The sequence below is a fragment of the Salarias fasciatus genome, chromosome 23, assembly GCF_902148845.1.
Source record: "Salarias fasciatus chromosome 23, fSalaFa1.1, whole genome shotgun sequence".
Taxonomy (NCBI): Eukaryota; Metazoa; Chordata; class Actinopteri; order Blenniiformes; family Blenniidae; genus Salarias; species Salarias fasciatus.
Genome location: NC_043766.1, coordinates 35,028,500 through 35,052,635, shown reverse-complemented (window position 1 = coordinate 35,052,635; position 24,136 = coordinate 35,028,500). Strand labels below are relative to the sequence as shown.

At 45.7% G+C, this 24,136-nt stretch overlaps 3 protein-coding genes across 5 annotated transcripts in view; all 3 read left to right on the top strand.

Moving 5' to 3' along the window:
- Positions 1 to 14,452, top strand: part of LOC115382186 (NACHT, LRR and PYD domains-containing protein 3-like) — a 63,260-nt gene extending 48,808 nt beyond the window's left edge. Inside the window, exons 4-9 of one of the 2 annotated variants that reach the window (XM_030083875.1) lie at positions 1,937 to 3,770; positions 3,851 to 4,024; positions 4,303 to 4,476; positions 4,560 to 4,733; positions 13,338 to 13,384; positions 13,557 to 14,452. In XM_030083875.1, coding sequence (XP_029939735.1) covers positions 1,937 to 3,770; positions 3,851 to 4,024; positions 4,303 to 4,476; positions 4,560 to 4,733; positions 13,338 to 13,384; positions 13,557 to 14,095 — 2,942 coding nt within the window. In that variant the 3' untranslated portion in view covers positions 14,096 to 14,452. The remainder of the gene's footprint in view (positions 1 to 1,936; positions 3,771 to 3,850; positions 4,025 to 4,302; positions 4,477 to 4,559; positions 4,734 to 13,337; positions 13,385 to 13,556) is intronic. The other variant, XM_030083874.1, reaches the window with a different exon arrangement.
- LOC115382236 (stonustoxin subunit alpha-like) overlaps positions 1 to 24,136 on the top strand; it is an 829,400-nt gene that overhangs the window by 773,433 nt on the left and 31,831 nt on the right. The window lies entirely within an intron of this gene.
- Positions 20,367 to 24,136, top strand: part of LOC115382172 (NACHT, LRR and PYD domains-containing protein 3-like) — an 80,001-nt gene continuing 76,231 nt past the window's right edge. The window contains exons 1-2 of the mRNA XM_030083852.1: positions 20,367 to 20,462; positions 22,404 to 22,532. The gene's annotated coding sequence lies outside the window, so the exon portion shown is untranslated. The remainder of the gene's footprint in view (positions 20,463 to 22,403; positions 22,533 to 24,136) is intronic.

Below are 24,136 nucleotides of genomic sequence, written 5' to 3'. Positions count from 1 at the left end.
GTGCTGACAGCACTGAATGTTCCCTTCACATATGCACAGTTCAAGTATGCATACCAACAAGGTCACCTGTGACCCCTGGATGACTCCAGGAAGGTAATAAGTTCTGGTGCCCACACAGGCTCATTTCCTGCAGAATCTTCTTGCGTGATCACGAGAATTCTGAGTGACAGAACGCTTTGGCGTTCACCCAGGATTTGTAGAACCACAGCTACATTCATAGCTTTCATTCTATTTCATCCCTACTGACCGCCAGAAGGCGGTGCTGAAAACATATTTCAGGTAGGACGGTGGGTGAGTGGTTAGCGCTCTTGCCTCACAGCAAGAAGGTCATGGGTTCAATCCCTGGACCGTGTGGACCTTTCTGTGTGGAGTTTGCATGTTTCTCCCCGTATCTGGATGGGTTTCCTCCGGGATCTCCAGTTTGCCCCATCAACTGATAACATGCACTATAGATCAATCCTCCAGTCAGGTGATCTGACCATTAGCCTGGCTCTACATCTGGAGATGGGTCCTACTGTTCCTACGGAATGCTTCAGGGGCATCGATGGATGGGTTAAATGCAGGGAACAAAATTTGTTATAGCTCTCCTCCACCACAGCCCGGGGTCGCGAGATATGTCATATATGCAGATATATGTTCGATTTGAATGTACTACTTGGCGTCCACGCGTATCTAGACACCTACATCTAGATATCTATGTCTATATGTCTAGGCGGTAGTGTGACGTAAGCGGGAGCTACGGAAGCCGCAGTGTTGTGTGTGTGTGTTTCTTCGACTGCCGATCCTAACGCATGTTTCTGAACAAACATCTGAATAAACATCCTCACGCTTCCAAACGCCTCTGGACTTCTTTCAAGCATGTTAGAGAGATAAATGTTTTGGTTGTTCTGTTGACCTCTGAACTGAAAGCTTTGTTTACGGCACCGCGCCGTGCGCAGTGCAGTTCATTGTTTCCGGGGCAACCTGAGGCTACACACGGCGCTTTTTTCCAATGTGGTGTAAAATGGACGAATATCTGTCGGATGAAGATGTGGATGAGAACTTTGAATGATTTTCTCTTTAGCAAAAGCAGCATTAGCATTTAGCATCAGCAGTTGAAAAAACACACACACAACAACACTGTGGCTTCCGTAGCCCCCGCTTACGTCACACTACTGCCGAGACATATAGACATAAATATCTAGATGTAGGTGTCCAGATACGCGTGGACGCCAAGTAGTACATTCAAATCTGCATATATGTCATATATCTGCATATATGACATATCTGGCGAAGCCGGGGCTGTCGTGGAGGAGAGGCATGAGCGGACCGTGATGAAATATTGGTGAAACTAATGAGTTTTTGGACGATTAAAGCCGTTTTGCTAGTGGCGCTATACATGCCCCGTCTGCTAACAGCATAGGGATGTGCGCCGCTTGATTTTGGATCTAAATTTCTCCCAAAGCACTGTTGGGATCAGAACAGCCTTCTGGCTGAGCATATTGTTGTACTTCATTCCATAAACAACATGAAAACTGTTTAAACCGAACTCATCCTGTAAAGGAAGGAGAAAGGGTGTAACTGCCATCGCAGGATTTGGAGGGCAAACTTCGCTGCTCAGACCAATGCAGTTGCAGGCCGATCAGCGACAAAATAAGATGCTGTATAGGCTTGTCATATAATGTTCCAAGTGGTATGCAAAATGCAGATGAGAAGAAATGAGGAGCCGAATATGAGTTGACACCAGAATTTATTATCTTCCTGGGGGTCACCCAGGGGTCACAGGTGATGTTGTTGGTTTGCACACTCGAACTGTGCAAACATGAAGGGAACATTCAGTGCTTTCAGCACCGCCTCCTGGCGGTCAGTACGGATGAAATAGAAACTAAATCATTCTCGAACAGTTCCATCATGACTTAATTTTTTTTTTTTTAATTGTCTCCCAAAAAACAAACAGGGCAAAAAAGTCCTGAAGAGGATCTGTTGTCAGCAGAATCCAAGAGCTGTCAAATAAACCTCAAGGCCAACCTGAAAACAAGGTTCGAGAATGTGTTTGAGGGGATCCCTAAACAAGGACAGTCCACTGAGCTGAACCAGATCTACACAGAGCTCTACATCACAGTGGGAGGGAGTGCAGGGGTCAATCAGGAACATGAGGTCATACAGATTGAAAATGCATCAAGGGAACCAGACACAGAGGAAACAATTACCACACGAGACAACATCTTTAAAGACTCACCTGGAAGGTCTAAACCAATCAGAACAGTGCTGACAAAGGGAGTGGCTGGCATTGGGAAAACAGTCCTGACACAGAAGTTCACTCTGGACTGGGCTGAAAACAAACAAAACCAGGACATCGACTTCATATTTCCATTCACCTTCAGAGAGCTGAATCTGGAGAAGGAGAAGAAGTTCAGCTTGGTGGGACTTGTTCATCACTTCTTCACTGAAACTAAAGAAGCAGGAATCTGCAGCTTTGAAGAATTCCAGGTGATCTTCATCTTTGATGGTCTGGATGAGTGTCGATTCCCTCTGAAGTTCCGTCAAGCTGAGATCCTGACTGATGTTACAGAGCCCACCTCAGTGGATGTTCTGCTGATAAACCTCATCAGGGGGAAACTGCTTCGCTCTGCTCGAATCTGGATCACCACACGACCTGCAGCAGCCAATCAGATCCCTGTTGACTGTGTGGACAGGGTGACAGAGGTCCGAGGGTTTAACGACTTACAGAAGGAGAAGTACTTCAAGAAGAGGTTCAGAGATGAGGAGCAGGCCAGCAAGATCATCTCCCACATCAAGAAATCCCGAAGCCTCCACATCATGTGCCACATCCCGGTCTTCTGCTGGATCACTGCTACAGTTCTGGAGAAGCAGAGCAGAGAGGGAGGAGAGCTGCCCAAGACCCTGACTCAGATGTACATCCACCACCTGGTGGTCCAGGCCAAAATGAATAGTGTCAAGTATGATGGAGGAGCTGCCACAGATCCACACTGGAGTCCAGAGAGTAGGGAGATGATAGAGTCTCTGGGAAAACTGGCTTTTGATCAGCTGCAGAAAGAAAACCTGATCTTCTATGAACCCGACCTGACAGAGTGTGGCATCGACCTCAGAGCAGCCTCTGTGTACTCAGGAATGTTCACACAGATCCTCAAAGAGGAGAGCTGCCTGTACCAGGACATTGTGTTCTGCTTCATTCATCTGACCCTTCAGGAGTTTCTGGCTGCTCTTCATGTCCATCAGACCTTCATCAAGTCAGGACTGAACCCCCTGGATGGAAAACAGGAAACATTCAGTATGTCCAAAAGGATTAAGACAACACCGAATCTCCACCATCTCCATCAGAGAGCTGTGGACGAGGCCTTGAAGAGTCCAAATGGACACCTGGACTTGTTCCTCCGCTTCCTCCTGGGTCTTTCACTGCAGACCAATCAGAGTCTCCTTCGAGGTCTGCTGACACAGACAGGAAGTAGCTCACAGACCAATCAGGAAACAGTCCAGTACATCAAGAAGAAGCTGAGTGAGGGTAAGAGTCAGTCTGTAGAGAGAAGCATCAATCTGTTCCACTGTCTGAATGAACTGAATTATGGTTCTCTGGTGGAGGAGATCCAACAGTCCCTGAAATCAGGAAGTCTGTCCACAGACAGACTGTCTCCTGCTCAGTGGTCAGCTCTGGTCTTCATCTTACTGTCATCAGAAGAAGATCTGAAGGAGTTTGACCTGAAGAAATACTCTGCTTCAGAGGAGGCTCTTCTGAACCTGCTGCCAGTGGTCAAAGCCTCCAACAAAGCTCTGTACGTACTTCATCAACTAATATGAAGACCTGAGACCATGACGAACATTTAACTGGTTTTCATTTATGGTTCTTCTTCAGGTTGAGCGGCTGTGGTCTGTCAGAGAGAAGCTGTGATGCTCTGTTCTCAGTTCTCGTCTCTAAGTCCTCCCGTCTGACTGATCTGGACCTGAGCTACAACCATCCAGGGGAGTCAGGAGTGGAGATGCTGTGTGGTGCAGTGGAGAATCAAGACTGCAAACTGAAGACTCTCAGGTTCTAACATGATTGTCAAATCATATCCGCCACTCTCTGTTCTCCTCACTTCTGCAGAACATCTGTCCAACACCTCAGTGAAACCTTGTAACTTTTGATATTTTCCCCACTACACTCTTGAAAGTAAAATATAAAAAAAATTAGGTTTCCAGTTTGAGTTCATCAGGACAGTAGCAGCTTTCCATCCTCCATTCACCGTCTTTGTGATGTTGCAAATCAGATCAGTTTAACTGTGTCCTGAAACATTGATGTGGTTTTCATTGTTGCTTCTTCTTCAGGTTGAGCTGCTGTGGTCTGTCAGAGAGAAGCTGTGGAGCTCTGTCCTCAGTTCTCAGCTCTCAGTCCTCCAGTCTGACACATCTGGACCTGAGTAACAACGACCTGCAGGACTCAGGAGTGAAGCTGATTTGTGCTGGACTGGAGAGTCCTCACTGTAAACTGGAAGCTCTCAGGTCAGGATCCAGCTGCTGCTTCATCATGTGGAGGATCTTCCTTCTTCCTTCTTGACTTGATGCAGCCATGTTTGTGTCTCCAGTCTGTCAGGGTGTCTGGTCTCAGAGGAAGGCTGTGCTTCTCTGGTCTCAGCTGTGAGATCCAAGTCCTCCCATCTGAGAGAGCTGGACCTGAGCTACAACCATCCAGGAGACTCAGGAGTCAAACTACTGTCTGCTGCTGTGGAGGATCCACACTGCAAACTGGAGACTCTCAGGTTTGAACTCACAACAGGAGCTCATCCTGGAGACTGAGATGTTCTTCACAATGTCTCCAGTTGATGATCAGACAGGATTTATCAGGAGGAGGTTTTATTCCTGTCAGGTGAAAAGACTCCTAAATGATGGATGGTATTCCTCACTGTTCTAACACTGATGAGATGATGATGATGAGATAAACTTTATTGTCCCTTTCGGGAAATTTGTCTTTGACGGCAGTGCTACTGGCTACAGGTACAACGTACATACAGAAAAATCACCAGCCAACATAAAAACAGTCAAAAACAGCAGAGGTCAGCAACAAGCATGGTCAGTAACAAGCATCGTCAGTATTGCACAGGGTTACAGTGCGGTGCTCATAAAAATCATCATTAAAAATAATAGTAAGTTACATAATCGAGAATATAAGAATAATAAAACCATGAATAAAAGAGGAATAATAAGAAATAAGAGAACGGTGGCAATAAATAGAAGAAAAAAAGAAGAAAAAAGAAGAAAGAACAGAGGGGTCTATAACCTGAAATTAAATATCAGTTTCAGCAAACATCTTACTCAGACTGTTTCTTAGAACACTGTTTGTTAAGCAGAGATATGGATGGTGGGAGAAATGAGAGCTTATAGCGATTAGTTTTGTATTTGCTTGCTCTGTATTGTCTCCCAGAAGGCAAAAGTTCATATTCAGGAAAAAGAATATGAAAAGGATCATTCAGAATCTTATGCGCCTGATTTAGGACCACACTATCATAAACAGACTGGAGAAATGGGTGGTCTTTTTGACCTATTACCTTCATAGCAGATTTAATCAGTTTGTAGATTTTGGATTTACTCTGGGTGGAAAGAATGCCGAACCAGGCTACAAGTCCATATCTCAAGAGACTCTCAAAGATGGCATTATAGAAAATCAACATGATTTCTTGCCTGACACCAAACAGTCTGCGTAGGAAATGCAGCCTTTGAGATAATTTGCTGCAGAGGAAATCCAGTTGGTCTGACCATTTCAAAAAGTTGTCCATGATAATACCTAAATATTTGTAAGAGGCGACCTGGTGGGTAACACAGTTGTCTATCAGTACCGAGTCATGTTTCTGTACCCCTCTCGGGTCGAAAACCATCTCTTTAGTTTTTGTTGTATTTAAAATGAGATTGTTTCTCACATACCAGTCCTTAAAACATGTTATCTCATTAAAATACACAGAGGGGCATTCACCTGCATGCAGAAGACTCAAGATGATTGTATCATCTGAAAATTTGATGATGAAGTTATTTGGTTGGCTGCTTCTGCATTCGTTAGTATACAATGTGAATAAAAAAGGGGAACTCACAGCTCCTTGTGGGACTCCAGTACTGCAATGTTTAACAGCTGATAGTGTGCAATTTACATTTACTTGTGTCCGGTCACTTAAAAGAGCATGGAACCATTTTATAATCCAGGGGTTTACCTCTAAATTAATTAGTTTCTGAATGAGCAAGTGAGGACTGACTGTGTCAAAAGCAGAACTAGAATCTGCGAATAAAATACGGGCATAGGCTGGGGAGTTTTCCAGGTGCTTGCTGACCAAATGGGTCACACTGACAAGCGCATCCTCTGTTCCACACCCTACCCTGTATGCATACTGGAGGGGATCCAGATATGGGGACGAGCCAGGTTTGATTAAGTTTACAATGAGTTTTTCGACACATTTCATTACAGAACATGTTAATGTAATCGGGCGGAAGTCCTTATTTACCTGGGGACATGAAATCTTTGGGACTGGGATGATTATGGACTTTTTCCAGAGAGCAGGAACATGGTGACAGTCAATAGATCGCTGGAAGACGGGGAGCCAGGCAGCAGGTAATTCAGATGAACAAGACTTAAGCAATATGCCTGGTATACCATCAGGCCCTACAGATCTCTTAGTGCTCACTTTCTTAAAGGTGGCTTGGACCTCCATGGGGCTTATTTCCACCTGGTTAGAAAAAGAGCAGTTTTCAAAGGACATATCCAGCAGTATAGGGGAAGAGGACTGAGAGGACTGTGAATCAAATGTCAAGAAGAAGTCATTCAAAGAGGTGGCTTTGTCAAAATTGTTGGGGGTGACAATTCCTTTTTAATCCATTGTCGTCATATTAGTCGTTCTCTTCATGGAGTCCCACGGTTTTTTTACTGTCAATGGAGTTATAACTCTGCTCTAATATGGCCCGATGCCTCATTCTAGCCTCCCTCAAGACTGCATTAATTTCTTTTTCTGCAGCGGCCACAACCATACGATCTTTGTTTTTAAAAGCTATCTTCTTTTTGTTAATACATGATTTCACCTCCTTGGTTATGTAATGCCCCTTTTCCACAGTGACGGTACGGTTCAGGTCTGGTAGGATCGGATCGGATATGCGCGCGTTTCCATTGCCAGTGGTGACGTCATAAGGGTGACGAGCCGTGACCAACCGCGACAATTTTTGGTCCTGCTCACGAGCAGCTACCACCCGTACTGTGCCGGATATGGTAGGGCGGGACTTGAGCACCCGTGTCTGCTGATTGGTCCGTGACAAGTGCCACTCTAGCTAGCCCGCGAAGCAGCCAGCAATCTGTGACGATCTGCTCCACCGGTCTCACCGCGACAACTCCGCAAACCTTTCCAAAAAGTCTACTGAACACCGGTCTTCACGGGAGGAGCAGCGGCTGCTTTCCATCACTGCAGAGGAGGTTCAATGGAACCGAACGGTGCCGTTAGAAATGGAAAAAAAGGGGGGGGGGGAAAAAAACACCGCAAATGGAAAAAAAGGGGGAAAAAAAACACCGTAGTCTCAGAGCGGCTGCTCTCCGTCGGCTCCAGACCCGGTCAGCACCGCGCAAAATGCAAGAAACTGAGGAGAGATTACAGAAAAATAAAGGATCACAACAGCTGCAGTGGGATCCTGAGGAAGATCCGGCGGTGTTTTGATGCCATGGACCGAAGTTATGAACATAGACCGGCGAGTGGAGCAGAGGAGGCTGGAGGACGGAGCGGCCGCCCGGCTGAGGAGGAGCTGATGGTAAGTTTTAAACTCTGAACTGTACACCAGTGTTACCATGCAGTTATCCACCACTGAAATCTGAGGTTTCTGTCTTAAATTTGTCTTAAATAAACGCAGCGCGCTAGCTGCTTAGCATTAGCACGCGGCTAGGCTAGTTAGCTTTGCACCCAGCTGTACATCATTTCCCATGTAGCTTGTCTGTTGCATTAATGTGGTTTGTATAACGTTTCTGCAGGAGGACAGGAGTCACTCCTGGACCAGGAGTCGTCGTCCTCTGAGCCCAGGGGTGGAGAAGGGAGGAGCAGGATGGAGCATCCACTCCACCTCCAGCCAGACTGTTATGAAGCCCCAGCAGCTGGGAGGTGAGTAGCAGCTTTGTTCATGCTGTAGTTAATGCAGGAAAGGATTCAGCATCTATACTGGTATTCTATCAAGTATCACATTGATACGTTCACCACTGCTGCTCCAGCTGGATCCAGGGCCCAGTGTGCAGTACTATTGATGCAGAGCACTGAAATAAATCTATGCTGCTGTTTCTGCAGCTCCACTTTGCTCTGGTGAACTGTGGACGCTGAACAGCTGTCTCTCGTCCAGTGTTACAGTGAACACAAACTGGTGAAGTAGCAAAAACTGCTGGACAAACGACAATAGATCATATTGAATCCATTACAGAAGAGCAGAGCAGTCAGCTGATCGGCCACACTCTGCATTTACATCCTGGGAATTACATCCAGCAATGTTACTGTCCAGGAACGTCTCCACCACCTGCCACCACAGGGTCTGATGGGTGGAGGCAGGGTGTGGGTGGCAGTGTCTGCTGAACTGCTCTCTTTCCCCCTTTGCTTTTTACCCAGGAGGAGGCTGGAGCACCAACCAGACCTGACGGAGCCCCTGAGAGAAATTCAGGCTTCAGGTGAGCTGGGAGCTGCAGCGAGATGAACGGCATGTCCATCAGGAGGAGCAGCAGGAGGAGGAGCAGCAGGAGGAGGAGCAGCAGGAGGAGGAGGAGGAGGAGGAGGAGGAGGAGGAGCAGCGGCGTCTGAGCCTGCAGCTCCTTGAAGGCGGAGCAGAGCAGCGAGGCTGAATGAGGCTGATTTGTCCTCTCAGCAGCAGCACAGCCAGGCCTTTAGACGGTCCTGCAGCAGGTCTCTCTGCTGGTCCACACCCCAAGAACCCAGCGCTACACAGGAGCAACTCAACAACTGGTGGTGTTGATGTCCTTTCCAATAAAAACAGTTTTCACACCCATATGTGTCTGAATTCACTGGTTCTTGCTCAACACAAGCACAGCAGTGTTTTTGCATTTGGCATTTCTGTCCAAGTAGTGGTGCTGAATGGGGATGAAATAACTTCATTTGTAAAGGTTGTATGTGGTGATATTTTGAATATTTTACATGGTGATTATCATGAACTTCAGACAATTCTGCACTGCGACACGTTACAGTAACAGGGTGCTTTATGGAAACACACACTTCAGTCTGACTGCTGGTTGAAGAGCGAAAGGTAAGGTGGAGCCAGAGTCATGTACATGTAGGGAGAAGCCAGGACTGATTTAATATTACCCTGTTACAGCTTTAAACACAACTGTCACTAAATGCAGCCTTATAAAACAATTCTCCCGTCATCAACCAGCTCTTCTTCTGAGCTGGCCTCATGTTAAGCATGTAGTCTCTGCGCAATTCCTAAGACTGGTTTTAAACTAAACCTTTAACAGCAAACTTCTGTCTGTCAGAAAAAAAATGACTTTTACCCAGATGTGAGCAGATCTGTGCTTCATATAGAACAGAACAGACTATTTATCTCACCATGGAGACATTCAGTTCTGGAGGCTCGTAGAACAAACGGCTGCAAATAAATGAAATTTGCAAATAAGTAATAGAAATCTAAAAGACGAAGAGATCTAACTTAATATACAACAGATCTAAATTATAACACTGCTACTACTGCCAAAATAAAACTGGAGCTATAATGTATAGAAATATGTTCAAGTATGTTTTAGAGCAACAGAATGCGTGGATAATAAAGTGTCCATGGTTGATTCGGGGTTCTACAGTGACCATAATATAATATCTATATTGTGTCAACACGATTCAGTCACTTTCTCACCTCTGATTTTCAATGACTTCATAATTTATTACCGAATTTCCATGACCACAACACAGCCTCACGCTTCACTGAAATGTAATTTTATTCAATACTGAAACATTACGAGCTGCTCAGAGCTCCTCCACTCCTCCGTCTGATGTCTTGTTTTGCCGGCGCGTTTGCCGGTGCGTAATGACGTCACTTCCTGTGGCCGTTCATCACCCCGCCTACATTACAACAGGAACCCCGCAAATGGAAACGCGACACGTGATTTGTGCCTGGTACGCTTTAACCGATCCGATCCTACCAGACCCGACCCGTACCGTGACCAGCTGCGCAGTGGAAAAGGGGCTTAAGGCTTATTATTGGGAAAATGGGTGACCACTTTTTTTTTTGGAATTATGCTTTCAAACCAGAATTTAATGTAGTTAGTGATAGTCTCTGTAGCACCGCCCCGCCCCAGGTCATGGAAAATGCTCCAGTTTGTACACTCAAAACAGCCCCGTATTGTCTCTATGCTGTCTTCATTCCACTGCAGAATGGATTTTGTTTTAGGCTTGGTGGACTTAAGCATGATGGACTGTTTGATGATCAGAGTTGGAAAGAGGTGGGAGAGACTTAGTTATATAAGTCCCACTGACATTTCCATAACACTTGTCAAGAGTTTTATTGTTCCGTGTGCTGCATTTTACATATTGATAAAACCCAGGTAAAACAGACTCCAGCCTACAATGGTTGAAATCTCCCAGAAGGAATATGGGGACTGCGGGGGTTGCTTTTGATTTTGCACACATTCCATGAGCCGATTTGCAGCTTTGGCAGCGTTCCCATTTGGGGGTACATAAGCTGCACAGATAATAATATTCCCAAACTCCCTGGGCAGGTAAAACGGCCGCAGGGACACACAGAGGAGCTCCAAGTCTGGGTCACATACAGACCTCTTAACTGTGACTTGTTTCCACCAATTGTCTTTTATGTAGACACATAACCCCCAACCTCTCAGTTTCCCAGAAGAGATGCCCCTGTCCTGACGCACACAGGAGAAATCCCGCAAGTCAATCAGTGCGTCGGGAATGTCTTTGTGTAGCCAAGATTCGGTAAAAACCATAACACATGACTCTCTATATTCATGACTGTAACGTGCATTCATTCTGAGTTCGTCCATTTTACCGTACAGAGAGCGCACGCTGCTCAAGATGGTAGATGGCAGCGGTGGTTTGTTTCCCCTTCGTCTGAGGCGCTGTCTGACTCCTCCACGTCTGCCCTTCTTATGACGATAGAGTCTTTTTCGGCTGGCTTTCTCCTCACCTCCTGCGGTAGATGATCCGGCGGCGCATCCCCAAGGTGGCGGAGAGCTAACAGGCTCTCCCTTGAATACATCCTCTGAACATCAGTGTCTGCCGATGGAGCCGTTGATGCGGCCGGACAGCAGCATAAGAGTTCCCGAGTCATCAAAAGTAAACACAGGAGGGGTATGTAAGTCTCCATGATGAAGAATGCTGTAGAGCTGGAGACTTGCAGCGTTCATGTCTGCAGACTGGTTCGCCTGTTGTACTAATTAGCCATGCTAGTTAGCAGTGGTAGTTAGCCGTTGGTGTCGATTGCAGTAATAGACCACAAATTCTGTAGACCTTCCTCTGGCGTATATGGAGACGTTGACACACTTAACAGTACTTAACAGCACATGTAGGTACATTACTTCATAAGACAAGACAGCGACAAAGGAACAAAAAGTAGCAGCAGCAGGACCGTCCGAGTCGCCAGCTGAGCAGCGCCACTGGACACTGGATCTATCATTGAATGCATAAATGATGTTCGATTGGGTAAAGTGGGGGTTTATGTTTGAGTTCCTGGACATATTTCAATTCAGAGAGCCGTTAATGAAAAACATCGTCTCTGAGGAGATCTGAATCAAAATTTGACAAAATTAGTGTTTGTGGTGAGGAGATAAACTTTAAAGCAGTGGAGAAGTGACGGACCCCCCCACTGTTACACAATGGGCCCAAGATACCTAATAAACTGGAACAATGAGGGGAGATTTACCCTCAGCTGGTGTTCTGCCACGTGATGGCCTGCCAGCATGTAATGTGAATGGTTATTGTAACCACCTGTCCTTAGGCCTCAAAAAATGTAATTTCTAAACACTGTTTTTTTTTGTTTTGTTTTTTTTAACAAGTAAACAGATACGCACATAACCAAAATCCTCTTGCCCTCACGTCAACGCTGTGAGTAACAACGAAACAGCAGTCCTTACAATTTCTTCCAGTCAAGCTCATGCCGATTTACATGAGTACAGTAAGTTTGTCAATAGATAGATAGATAGATAGATAAAAACTTTATTAATCTCCCAAGGGAGAAATTCCGGTGTCCAGCAGCACACAGATCATTCACATGCAAATAAATAACAACAGTACAATAAATACAAGTGCTCGGATTGTACTTAGTTTGGCTCAGGCACATCTGTTATACAGCCTGATTGCTGAGGGGATGAACGACCTCTTGAAGCGCTCAGTTCTGCAGCGCAGAATCAGTCCTCAGATTACAGTCAGGTGACCATCAGTTACAATTAAAAGAAAAACGCTCAACATCATCTATAGAAAGTTTTACAAGTCTGCGGGCCAGTAGAGAGGCAAACAAAGCGTTTGAGTTTGAAATTTGGAGCTACTCTGCCAAGAAAGGCTTTAACTGGTTTGTCTGTCCACAGCTATGAGAAAAAAAACCCAAAGATCAGTCTCCAATATTCAGTGAGAGAAGAACATAACCACAACATATGTCCAATTAATGCAGGACAATGACTAAACCTGAGACAGCCCGGGTTCACACTGGAGAAGATTCTAGAAAGTCTATCATTTGAATCGTATAGACGATGAGGAATCCGGAACTGAATCAACCCATGACGGACACAAAGAGAGAAAATACATGTAGGAGTTAGACTCTTCTGTGAGGCATCATCTATAGTCTCTCCTCCAGATCTGTCTCCCATGCTGCTTCTGTCTTGTTCCCAGATATTTTACTTAATCTGTATATCATTTTGCAAATGATGGAAGGCCTCTACCTGTAAAAGGGATCAAGCTCCAGCATTGCACTAAACTGGTGTCAAATGAGGAAAAGAGAAAATGTGTTTTGACAAAATCTACAGGCTGAAAGACATCTGAAAAGGGTTCCAGCCAGTAAAAAACTGAGTTTTTCAATGAGTAGTAAAGAAGTGTGATGGATCATTTGAAAGCACATTTCCCAGCTGGATTGAGGAGGAGAGGAACAGAAACATTCCAACAGGTTTTGTCTTCACAACACTGACCCAAAGCAGCAGAGTCACTTCCAGGCTCCAAATGTCAAAACAAACATTTGGAGCAAAGTTTGAAACTTTACGTTGATCTCATCAAACAGTCCCACAGATGGTGGACTCAGAGTCTTTCAGCCTCTTTCTGTCTCCAGAGACAAACTGAGGAGTTCTGCTTCATGTTCAGCAGCAGTGAGGACTCATGTTGGAGAGAAAACCCTTCTGACTGTCTCTCTTCCTGCAGGGTGGACCATGGTGGACAGCAGAGGCTCAAACCTGGTCTGAGGAAGTGTAAGTTGGACTCATCACTGTCCGTTTGTCTTTCAATCAAAGCTTTGGATTCATTCAAACATTACTGACAAGAGAAGTCTGACAAAAAGTGTTTCTCTCAATCAGGAAGTCCACAAAAAACAAATCCATCACATGTGTCTGATCAGGACTTTTCTCTTTTTCTCTCCAACAGATTTCTCTCAACTTCAGCTGGATGAAAACTCAATGAGCAGAAAGCTCACACTGTCCAACAACAACAGGAAGGTGACATATGTGAAGGAAAAGCAGCCATATCCTGATCATCCAGACAGATTTCATGTCTTCCAGCTGCTGGGTAGAAATGATCTGAGAGATCGATGCTACTGGGAGGTCGAGTGGAGCGGAGATGTTAAAATATCAGTGAGTTACAGAGGAATCAGGAGGAAAGGAGTCAGTGATGAGGTTGTGTTCGGATGCAATCATCAGTCCAGGAGTCTGGAGTGTTCTGGTGGAGGTTACTATGTCCGACACAATAAGACAGTAACATCCATCTCCTCCTCCTCCTCCTCCTCCTCCTCCTGGTCTGGTAGAGTAGCAGTGTATGTGGACTGTCCTGCTGGCTCTCTGTCCTTCTTCAGAGTCTCCTCTGACTCTCTGATCCCCCTCTACACCTTCAACACCACATTCACTCAACCTCTGACTGCTGGATTTGGACTCTGGTCCCCTGGTTCAGTGATTCTGTGTGATCTGTAGGAAGGCCGGTCTCTGTCTCTGACAGCAGGAAGGAGGAGCAGCCAGTCAGAAAGTGGGAGGGGTTTATTACGTCACTGACTGCCAATGACGTCTTTAGACGTCAATCTAATTCCTATCTCTGGCTGACATTCATGTCTTTAGACTTTAATTGTATTTTTTCAGGTTTTTTTTTTTTTTTTAACCAGCTTTGGGGAGCCCCGGTCAGGCTTGTCTGTGATTACCAAGCTGAGAACTTAATGACACACACACACACACACACACACACACACACACACACACACACACACACACACACTCTCTCTCTCTCTCTCTCTCTCTCTCTCTCTCTCTCTCTCTCTCACTCACTCTCTCTCTCTCTCTCTCACTCTGAAATCTTGAGTTTTTTTGTTGTTGAATTGTCCATTGTTGTCACTGAAAATAAATCATTATTTTGTAATCAAAATCCCTGATCTAAGTGTTTTTTTTATTGTACTGTAGGAAAAGGAATGACTGTTCAGATGTTTCTGGTGTCACTAAAGGAAAAATATATGAGTCCAAAGTCAGTTTTCTGTCAAAAACGTGTAACAAATGATTTTTATCACTTCTATAGCAAATCCGAACTATATATATATATATTCCAAACACTCAAGAAGGCTCAAACAACACAGTTATACACAAATATTTACAGTAAAATGGAAACAATGTCTCAGGTGATTTTGTGCAACTATTTATGAAAGAAGCATGAATCACAAATGCAGTGTCTATTTGTGCTGCTCAAAAAACAGTTCTACTTCGTGTGGTGCTCAGCCCACCTATGGGCTTCGCTATTGGTACTCTCCCTGGCGTCAGCCAGGCACAGACAGATCAAAACAGCTACCACGCCAATCCCGCTCGTTCGCTGGCACACTGCCCCGCCCCAACCGAGGGGATATCGGCAGCACGAGCCTGCACAACTCCCTTCTTCTTTCTCAGTCATGAGACTGATCATTAGAAGCTCCCACTCTCACGACAAAGATAAAGACAAAGACAAAGACGAAGACTAGGACATGGACAAGCCGGCCCGATATGAGGCCCGATATGAGTCGCCCTCCGGGCCTTTTTCACCTGCCGCGGCTGCAGCACACCACTCCAGAAAGGATAGCTGCTTTGCCTGCTTCAGGTAAGCATCTGGTTCAGGTAAGTGCTTCTTCAGCCTGTCCTGTCCTCCCGCTGGAAGAGGCTCAGTGCCGGACTGCCTTCTGGGGAGCCGTGTTTCCCACTCCACACCTGGGGAATCTGACCCGGCGGAGCGTCTCGACAGCTGTCTTCACCACAGCCCCCCGAGGGCACTCAGCACGCGTGGGACGAGGCTCCAGTGTCACGGAGGCCTTCTCCTGTGGGTTTTTTTCAAGACGTCCCGCGCTCTCGCGCCCTGGTTTTTCGTACGGCTGGGAGTGCCGGGCACCTTCTCCCCCTCTGGCGACGTTGGTGGCCCTGCCTGCTGCTGCTTGGGATAAGCGGTGGATGGAGGCGGCCAAGGAACGCTCTGGCTGCGACCAGACACCCGTCCTCGCCGAGGTGACGGCATGTGACAATCCTCTGCTCATGCGCCCGAGGTTTCCCTGGCCATGAGCATTGAGCGGCTCTCTACTACTACTTTGCCAGCGCTGCATTTCACTACGCTGGGGCGTAGCCCGACTTTTCATCCCAAGGTGATCACTTCGGACTTTCGGTCGAGAGTGATCCGGATCAGGGCACTTTGCTCCTCGCCTGGTTCGTCAGTGGATGATCCACGGCTGAGGTTGCTGTGTCCGGTCAGGGCTCTGCGTTGCTACGTTGAGCATACAGCTAGTTTCCGCACTTTGTGGGATTTGGAGCCAGGGGGTGTGGTGCCCCGCTGTCCTCCCAGCGCCCTGCCCACTGGGTTTGTGGTGCTATTACGGCTGCCTATGAGGCTCGGAACCGCCCGCCTCTGCGGTGGTTCACGCTCATTCTACACGTAGTGTCGCCGCTTCTGCGGCTCTGTGCAGGGGTGTCACGGTGGGTGACATCTGCCAGGCCGCCTCTTGGGCCTCTGTGTCCACCTTTGTGCACTCTTACCTGATGGGTATGTGCACAGATTCTGAGGCCATGTCAGTTTTCAGCGAGAACAGGGGTTCTGTCACTTAATTGTGTTGGTTCTTGACCTGGCCGGCTACTGCTTCCCTGGAGGGATTCAGGCCGTGTGTGGTCCTGTTGCCTGCCGTTGTGACTCTGGGGAGTCCTGGCTGGCGTATGTGTGCCGTTGTGTTATGGTGGTTGTCAGACACGTCTGCGGTCAGCGCCTCGGTGCGAGGCTGCTGGCTGCCGGAGTCTTGGAGGTTTGGTGTGGTGGTACTGGGCGTACAGCCTGCCTGCTTCCTTTTCCGCATCAATCTCGTCAGCCAGTCCAGCTGGGGGTACATTTATCCCTACGGTCTCCACCTTGGTAGTGTACTAATAGCAAAGCCTGTAGGTGGGCCAGGCACCACATGAAGTAGAAATTATAGTTACTAAAGGTAACTACAGTTCTACGAGTGTGTGCGTGCCCACCTACCTGCAATCCCAGCTGTAGGAAGGAAGTTGTGCGGGCTCGTGCTGCTGATATCCCCTCGGTTGGGGCGGGGCAGTGTGCCAGCGCGTGGGCACGATTGGCGTGGTAGCTGTTTTGATCTGTCTCAGTGTCTGGCTGGCGCCAGGGAGAGTACCAAAAGCGAAGCCCGTAGGTGGGCACGCGCACACTCGTAGAACTGTAGTTAGGTTCAGTAACTATAATTTCTTTTGCATCACAACAAAGAGGGCACCATGACAGGCCTGGCACTTCCAGGGAGTCCCTTTGCTGGATTTGATCAGGAGGAGAAGATCGAGGCTGAATTCGTCCCTATTATCCTGTAGTGTGAAAACCAGCCTCACCTTGTAATTGGATTACATTTGTAAAGCAACCCTCCCAACCCTGGTAGCAAGTCTATACTCGGAAGCATGACTGGCAAGTCTGTTGTGTGTGTTTGTTACATGTTCTTCAGTTTCTGCAGAGGTTGAGGTTTGGGCTGGTTTTTATTGAGGTAGGTGGGTTTTACACTGTGTTTAGGCAGGAAACACTCAGAGGGTTTGACGGCATCTTATCGAGCAAATTAGTTTATTCCGAATGAAGTCAATGAGAATGATGATATTCTCCTTTGTATACACATGGGAAACAGGAAGGAATAACTCTGGGGTTGAGAAGGGTTCTGATTGGACAGCGGGTGGAAGTGACAGTGTATGCATGTTTTTCTCACTTTCTTTCTGTTTTATCTTTGATGCAAGACCTTTAAAAAATTCCACATTTTTATGTTTCCGTCTACCTGCTCCTGTCATGATATCCATTTCTCTGATGGCTTCTGTCCGATTGAGTCAAATGCTTCCCACAGGCTGCCATCTTAGAAAATGTCTCTGCTTAGAGAACCAGCATGAGCAGAACGACTGGAATAAAGTCAAGGTGGAATAGAAGGTTTACAAGTCAAATTTACATTTAATTCTGCTTTACAATGAGAACAAATGGGCCAATTGATTCAGAATTACGTTTTATTCTAAATAAACATTTCATTCAGGATTAGGTGGTCATTTTAAATAAGAATTATCATTTATTCAGAATTAAAGAGGAGTAAAAGTCCTATGTGAACCCACCCATTGTGAAGCAGAATCACCAAGCATTGGATGATTCATCCACTAAGCGGGAACACAAGCTGAGATGAGACCGTCCTGAGACTCGATAATTGGACTCCACTGTTGGTATGATTGTTCAGCTGTACCTGGATCAGGTGGTGGTGGAGGGAATCAGCAGGTTGTGTTACAGGTGCTGTTGGATGGTCGGCTCCCACCGACACACCAACACACACAGTTCTCATTCACACTGTTCCCACACACTGTATTGATAAGAACGAAAGTAAAGTTTATTGATGAAGCTGTTTTCACAGATTAAATCACAAAGTGCTGTAGAGAGCAAGAATTAAGGAATAAAGACAGTTTTAACAGTTTTTAAAGATTTTTTGGTGAATATTCTGGAAAAAGATTCCCTGAATAAAAGAGTCTTCAAGTTCTTTTTGAAATAGTCCAAAGACTCAGCAATACAGAGCACAAAGGCAGCGCCAGGGAGGGGCTTGGGGGTGCTTCAGCTACCCCTGGGATTTTCAAAGTGCTCCATAGCACCCCTGAAAAAATTTTAAGTTTTAAAATGTAAATTTTTTTATGTAATTTTATTTTCAGCTGTGCAATACACATTCAAAGTAATTTAAATAAGAAAATATAAAACCTATCAATTAAAAAAAAAACCCCGAAATATGCACGAGATTACGCAGATAACCTTTGACCCCACTCGTCCGTTTTTGGCTGTGAGGCATGTTTTGTTAGCTTGGTAGCTTGCGTGGTGAACGGTGCTGAGATGGATCGCTTTGTTTTTCAAAAACGGCCACGGATGGACAAAAAAACTTCTGACGGTGGGGAAAGTGGAGAGTTGTTCGTAGTGGAGGCCCCGTTGGAAAGAACACATGGAAAGTTTGAACGACCGAAAGATTCACTCTTTCTTTCCTGTAATAGACAAGCTACTGATGGAGATGAAACACCGCTTTTCAACTGAGACAATTAATGTTTTGAGAGGAGTGCCAGCTTTGAGCCCCAAACACTCCTCATTTCTTGACAAGGAGCACATCCTACCCATGGGCCGTCACTATGGAATCAGGGAGCAACCAAGTTCACCGGTTACGAAAGAGAAAAGAAGAACAGGGCCATCAGATCGGCACAAAGCAAGAGTTTTTATCCCTCATGAGACGTTACAAGGATGCCTTTATAGACTTGATTAAACTCCTGTCCATATCCCTCACCCTTCCTGTGACATCAGTGAGCTTTGAGTGCAGTTTCTCATGTCTGCGTCATTTAAGAACAACCTGACAGGATCGGTCTCCAGGGTTTTAAACCGGCAACCTGACAGGATCGGTCTCCAGGGTTTTAAACCAACAACCTGACAGGATCGGTCTCCAGGGTTTTAAACCAACAACCTGACAGGATCGGTCTCCAGGGTTTTAAACCGGCAACCTGACAGGATCGGTCTCCAGGGTTTTAAACCAACAACCTGACAGGATCGGTCTCCAGGGTTTTAAACCGGCAACCTGACAGGATCGGTCTCCAGGGTTTTAAACCAACAACCTGTCAGGATCGGTCTCCAGGGTTTTAAACCAACAACCTGTCAGGATCGGTCTCCAGGGTTTTAAACCAACAACCTGTCAGGATGGGTCTCCAGGGTTTTAAACCAACAACCTGAAAGAATCGGTCTCCAGGGTTTTAAACCAACAACCTGAAAGAATCGGTCTCCAGGGTTTTAAACCAACAACCTGTCAGGATGGGTCTCCAGGGTTTTAAACCAGCAACCTGACAGGATCGGTCTCCAGGGTTTTAAACCAACAACCTGTCAGGATGGGTCTCCAGGGTTTTAAACCAGCAACCTGACAGGATCGGTCTCCAGGGTTTTAAACCAACAACCTGTCAGGATCGGTCTCCAGGGTTTTAAACCAACAACCTGTCAGGATGGGTCTCCAGGGTTTTAAACCAACAACCTGTCAGGATGGGTCTCCAGGGTTTTAAACCAGCAACCTGACAGGATCGGTCTCCAGGGTTTTAAACCAACAACCTGAAAGAATCGGTCTCCAGGGTTTTAAACCAACAACCTGAAAGAATCGGTCTCCAGGGTTTTCATTTGTGTCTGTGGGACTTTCAGGAGTTTCTGGCCTGAAGACTGAAGGAGGGATTCAGTGAACGGATGAAGGTTCATGAAGCAACAGAGAAGAAGAAATGATCTGACAGTCGTCCAACCTTCACTGTTGTTATGAGGATGAGGATGAGGATTTATGAGGTTTTCATCAAATCAGATGGGATGAGATCAGATTCATTCAAATCAGATTAGATTAGATCAGCTTTTCATTCCCAAGTGATAATCACACATATTTACTCCTTTATGCAGTATTATCGTCATCAACAGATAGTTTTATTGATCAGAGCAGAGGCTGAGCTGAGAGAGCTGAAGCTGTGTGAACTGTGTGTGTGTTGGTCTGCTGTGGTTTGTGCTGAGAAGCAGAAGTGAGTGCACGTTCAGGTCACGGCGACTGTTGTTGAGAAGCAGACCACAGACACAGGAAGTCACGTCCTGGTTCCCCTCTCAGCCCTCCTTCCTCCAGCGCTCTGCAGGAAACGTGATTTCTCTGAAGGGGGAGAAAACATTTCCTCATGAAGGAAAGAAGCTGAGAAACATTCATCCTCTCATTTCAAGCTGCTGACTGCTCCTTTCTTCTTTTTCACCTTTTCACTTCATATTGAGACCAGAATTCAACTCATTTTGACCTGAAAACACTTCAGTCCTTCAAAGGTATGGACACACACACACACACACACACGCACAGTCTTGTATTGAGGGTGTTGTGTTTTCTGTGTGTGTTCAGTGCAGTTGTGTGTTTATGACATGTTTGATGGTTCCAGCTTGAGTTCCTGCAGAGGCTGACATTAGAACAGTTTCTCATTGAGCTCAGCAGGTTTGACTCTGTTTGAACAGGAAACAGGAACTCTGGAACAGTTTACCTGCTGTTCTTTCAGTCCGACTGAAAACAGTCATGTTAAAGGCAGTTGTTACATGACGGCATACAAAGCGATCCAGGATGAATCCTGGTTCTCCAGGGTCCTGGTGAAGTGGATTATACAGCGTCCTGTGACATGAGGACAGAGTCTGTCAGGGAACTTTCAGGTGTGTAGCTCTGCAGCAGCAGTCCTATTTTAACCAGTCTTATTTTAACATCTGCTGCTACCAGCATGTGTTTACAGAAATCCGTCACTCATTAACAAGGGAACCAGTTCATCCATAACACCACCCGGGCGGTCGCTAACAGTCTGCTGCAAAGCTCTTTGAACAACTGGCTGTGGAGGGATTTGCAGTCATCTCTCCTCTCCAGTGTTTGTTCTCTCTGTTCTTGTTAAGAAAGTGTTTCTCAACCACCGTCGACTTCTTCTGCTTTTTTTTTCTGTCCTGCTTCCTGTTTACTGCGCACGTCATCACGTCACTTTGTACGGGGGAACGCATGCGAGGAGCAACTAATTCCATGGTTAATCTATCCGGCTGTCAGCCGCTGTTTATATGAGACCCAGAGCGGATTATCGATAGGAATAGACGACCTCGTACAGTCGGATCAGAATTACAATCCACTCTGAGTGAAGTGGATCCACTCAGTGTTTATTTGACACATTTACAATCCGCTCCACCTACAGTCCGTTATATACACAGGATGTTTAGAGCCATGGAAACCTGGACCGTCTGATGGTTCAACACTGAGTGAGAGGAACACACACACACACACACACACACACACACACACACACAATCAGGCATACACACATGTGTGTGCACATTCACACATGCTTGCACAGACCCCACACCCACAGACACGCAAACACACACATACGTGCCTGCACACACGCACACACGTACACACATGCACAAACACACACGAACGGATGTTCAGCACACAGACACACACACTAGTGGAACACAGAAATCTGTCGAGTGATGCAAAACTTCTTTTCTGTTTTTTCATGCAGTTTAATTTCAACAGTTTATCAGCAAAGAAATTAATAGGAAAAAGAAAAAATAACAATTCAACATGAGACAGTGGACATGAAAGACTGGATCTGATGGAAGAAACCTGTAGAACCAGACTCAGAGGAGACTTCCTGGAGAACCAGACTCAGAAACGTCCTGCTGTCCTCATTGGGTTGAGGGTCCAGCAGTAGAGACCAGGGAGGACAGAGACAGACTGTCATTAATGTTCTCTCTACAGATGTGATGGAGGATGAAACCAGGAGCTTCAAGTTCTCCTGTCAGAGAACCTTGAAGGCAGAGCATCATGCTAAATGTAGTGAAACAGCTGTTATGAGATCAGCGACTCTATTTAGAAGTTTCATTGTTCTGTTGGGGAGTTTTAGAAACATTTGATCTCTTGATGGTTGGAAACAATCAGGACTTTGCTCTCAGGACAGTTTTTATTCTCCTGAAGACAGAGAAAGTCCTTCTCTGTGTCTCCAACACTAAAGGTTTTAAGAAAACAGGTCACACACTCAAACACAGATATAAATATATGTAAACACTGATAAAACTCAAATGAATGAATAAAACCATGTATTTAACAGAGTGAGAACTCAGGAGTGCAGCATGCTGGAACATGAGGACGTCTCACTCTGGACACATGCAGGAGTCAACATGTAGACCACACACACTTCCTGTTTCCTTTGTCAGCTCTCCTCCTCCTCCTCCTCTCTGCAGGACACGTGATTTCTCTGAAAGAGGAAGAACCCATTTCCTCACATTTCCACCACAGGTTTGTCAGAGCTGGACGTTAGAAAGGAGACAGACTGAAGGACGAGACCAGCAAAGAGCAGCTTCTGGAAGAGAGTCTGTGAGGACAGCAGGTACACACACACACACACACACACACACACACACACAGTCTGACATGCTGCTGCAACTTACACATCTACACTCACACTGCCTGTTTTCTCGCTCATTCAGCTCAGTCGTCTCTCTGACCCTTTTGGCCTCATTTATTAGCTGGCTGTCACAGCTCTGTGTGTGATGAGAGCAAACATTTCCATGCAGGGTCTGGGATTTATCAGCTTGTCCTAAACATTAAAGCGATACTTCAACATTTTGGCAAATTGGCCCATCTAGGGCAATTCCCTAGTCATTTAGAACAGCCTACTTACTTTTTTTGTGAGGGCGAGCTGTTGTTTATTCAGCGGTGGGTCCGAGGAGAGCTTCACGGCGGACATAATGGAAGTGGATGGTACAGTAGCTTCCCTCGTCAAACTCATCAAATACACAATCCAACAACCCCAAAAACACTCGGGTGGACACGATATAATCTGTACATTCACTACGCTGTGAAACACCAACAAATAATATTGTAGCGTTACGACACTGAAGCAAATACTGGGAACTACTTTTTCTTTTGAAATCACTACGCCCAGACGCCATGTTTAGTAAGTAGTTCCGTCTTAGCAATCTTCACAAAAACAACTCAATCTCGGAATTTTGCATTAATATTTCACAGCGTAGTGAATGTGCGGATTATAACATGTCCACCAAAGTGTTTTGGGGTTGTTGGATTGTGTATTTGATGAGTTTGACGAGGGAAGCAACTGTACCATCCACTTTCATTATGTCCGCCGTGAAGCTCTCCTCAGACTCACCGCTGAATAAACAACAGCTCGCCCTCACAAAAAAAGTAAGTAGGCTGTTCTAAATGACTAGGGAATTGCCCTAAATGGGCCAATTTGCCAAAATGTTGAAGTATAGCTTTAAGAATGTGTGTAAATATAAGTACAGTTCTTCTCACTGTGCTCACGCACATAATCTAGTGGCAGAACAGTTAAATTACAAATAGAAAGCATGAAGAGAGTCCCAGCAGGTGCAGAACCACATTTATCTTCTGTTGCCTTGACAAGCTTAATTAGGAGTTTCATCTCTACAGAAACAGGCATTTTGTATGTGGTGTGAATTGCTTAAAAAGAAGTTTTTACAGCTGCTTAAGATGTACAACACTCCTCAGAAGGTTTTTGCTGAACCATGAGCTCCACCAGGAACACGGTTTTCGAGTGCAGCTGATCTGATAACTGAGAACACAGAGCGGCTTCTCAGGAGGTCTCGGTGTGAATTTATGTGGTTTGACTTTGAGTTCAGCAACACGGTCAGAAACCATGAATATGGCTACTGTCCAGTTTTAAACTTTTTTGCCTCTCATGCCAGTTTTTGGGGTTTGATTCCCATCAAAGACAAAATTCTGTTCATATAGTTTTTTGGCAAAAAGATTATTTTGAACTGACATTCTAAATGGCACTGATCAATAAGGCAGCTGGTCTGTAACTCCTGGTCTTTCACTGCTTGTCTGTATTCAGGCTTGTTTAGAATATCACTGCATGATAGAATCAGCAGGAGTCGAAAATTCAAATAACATGTCAAATAAAATCAGATGTTGTCTTTGAATAGATTTAACCTGA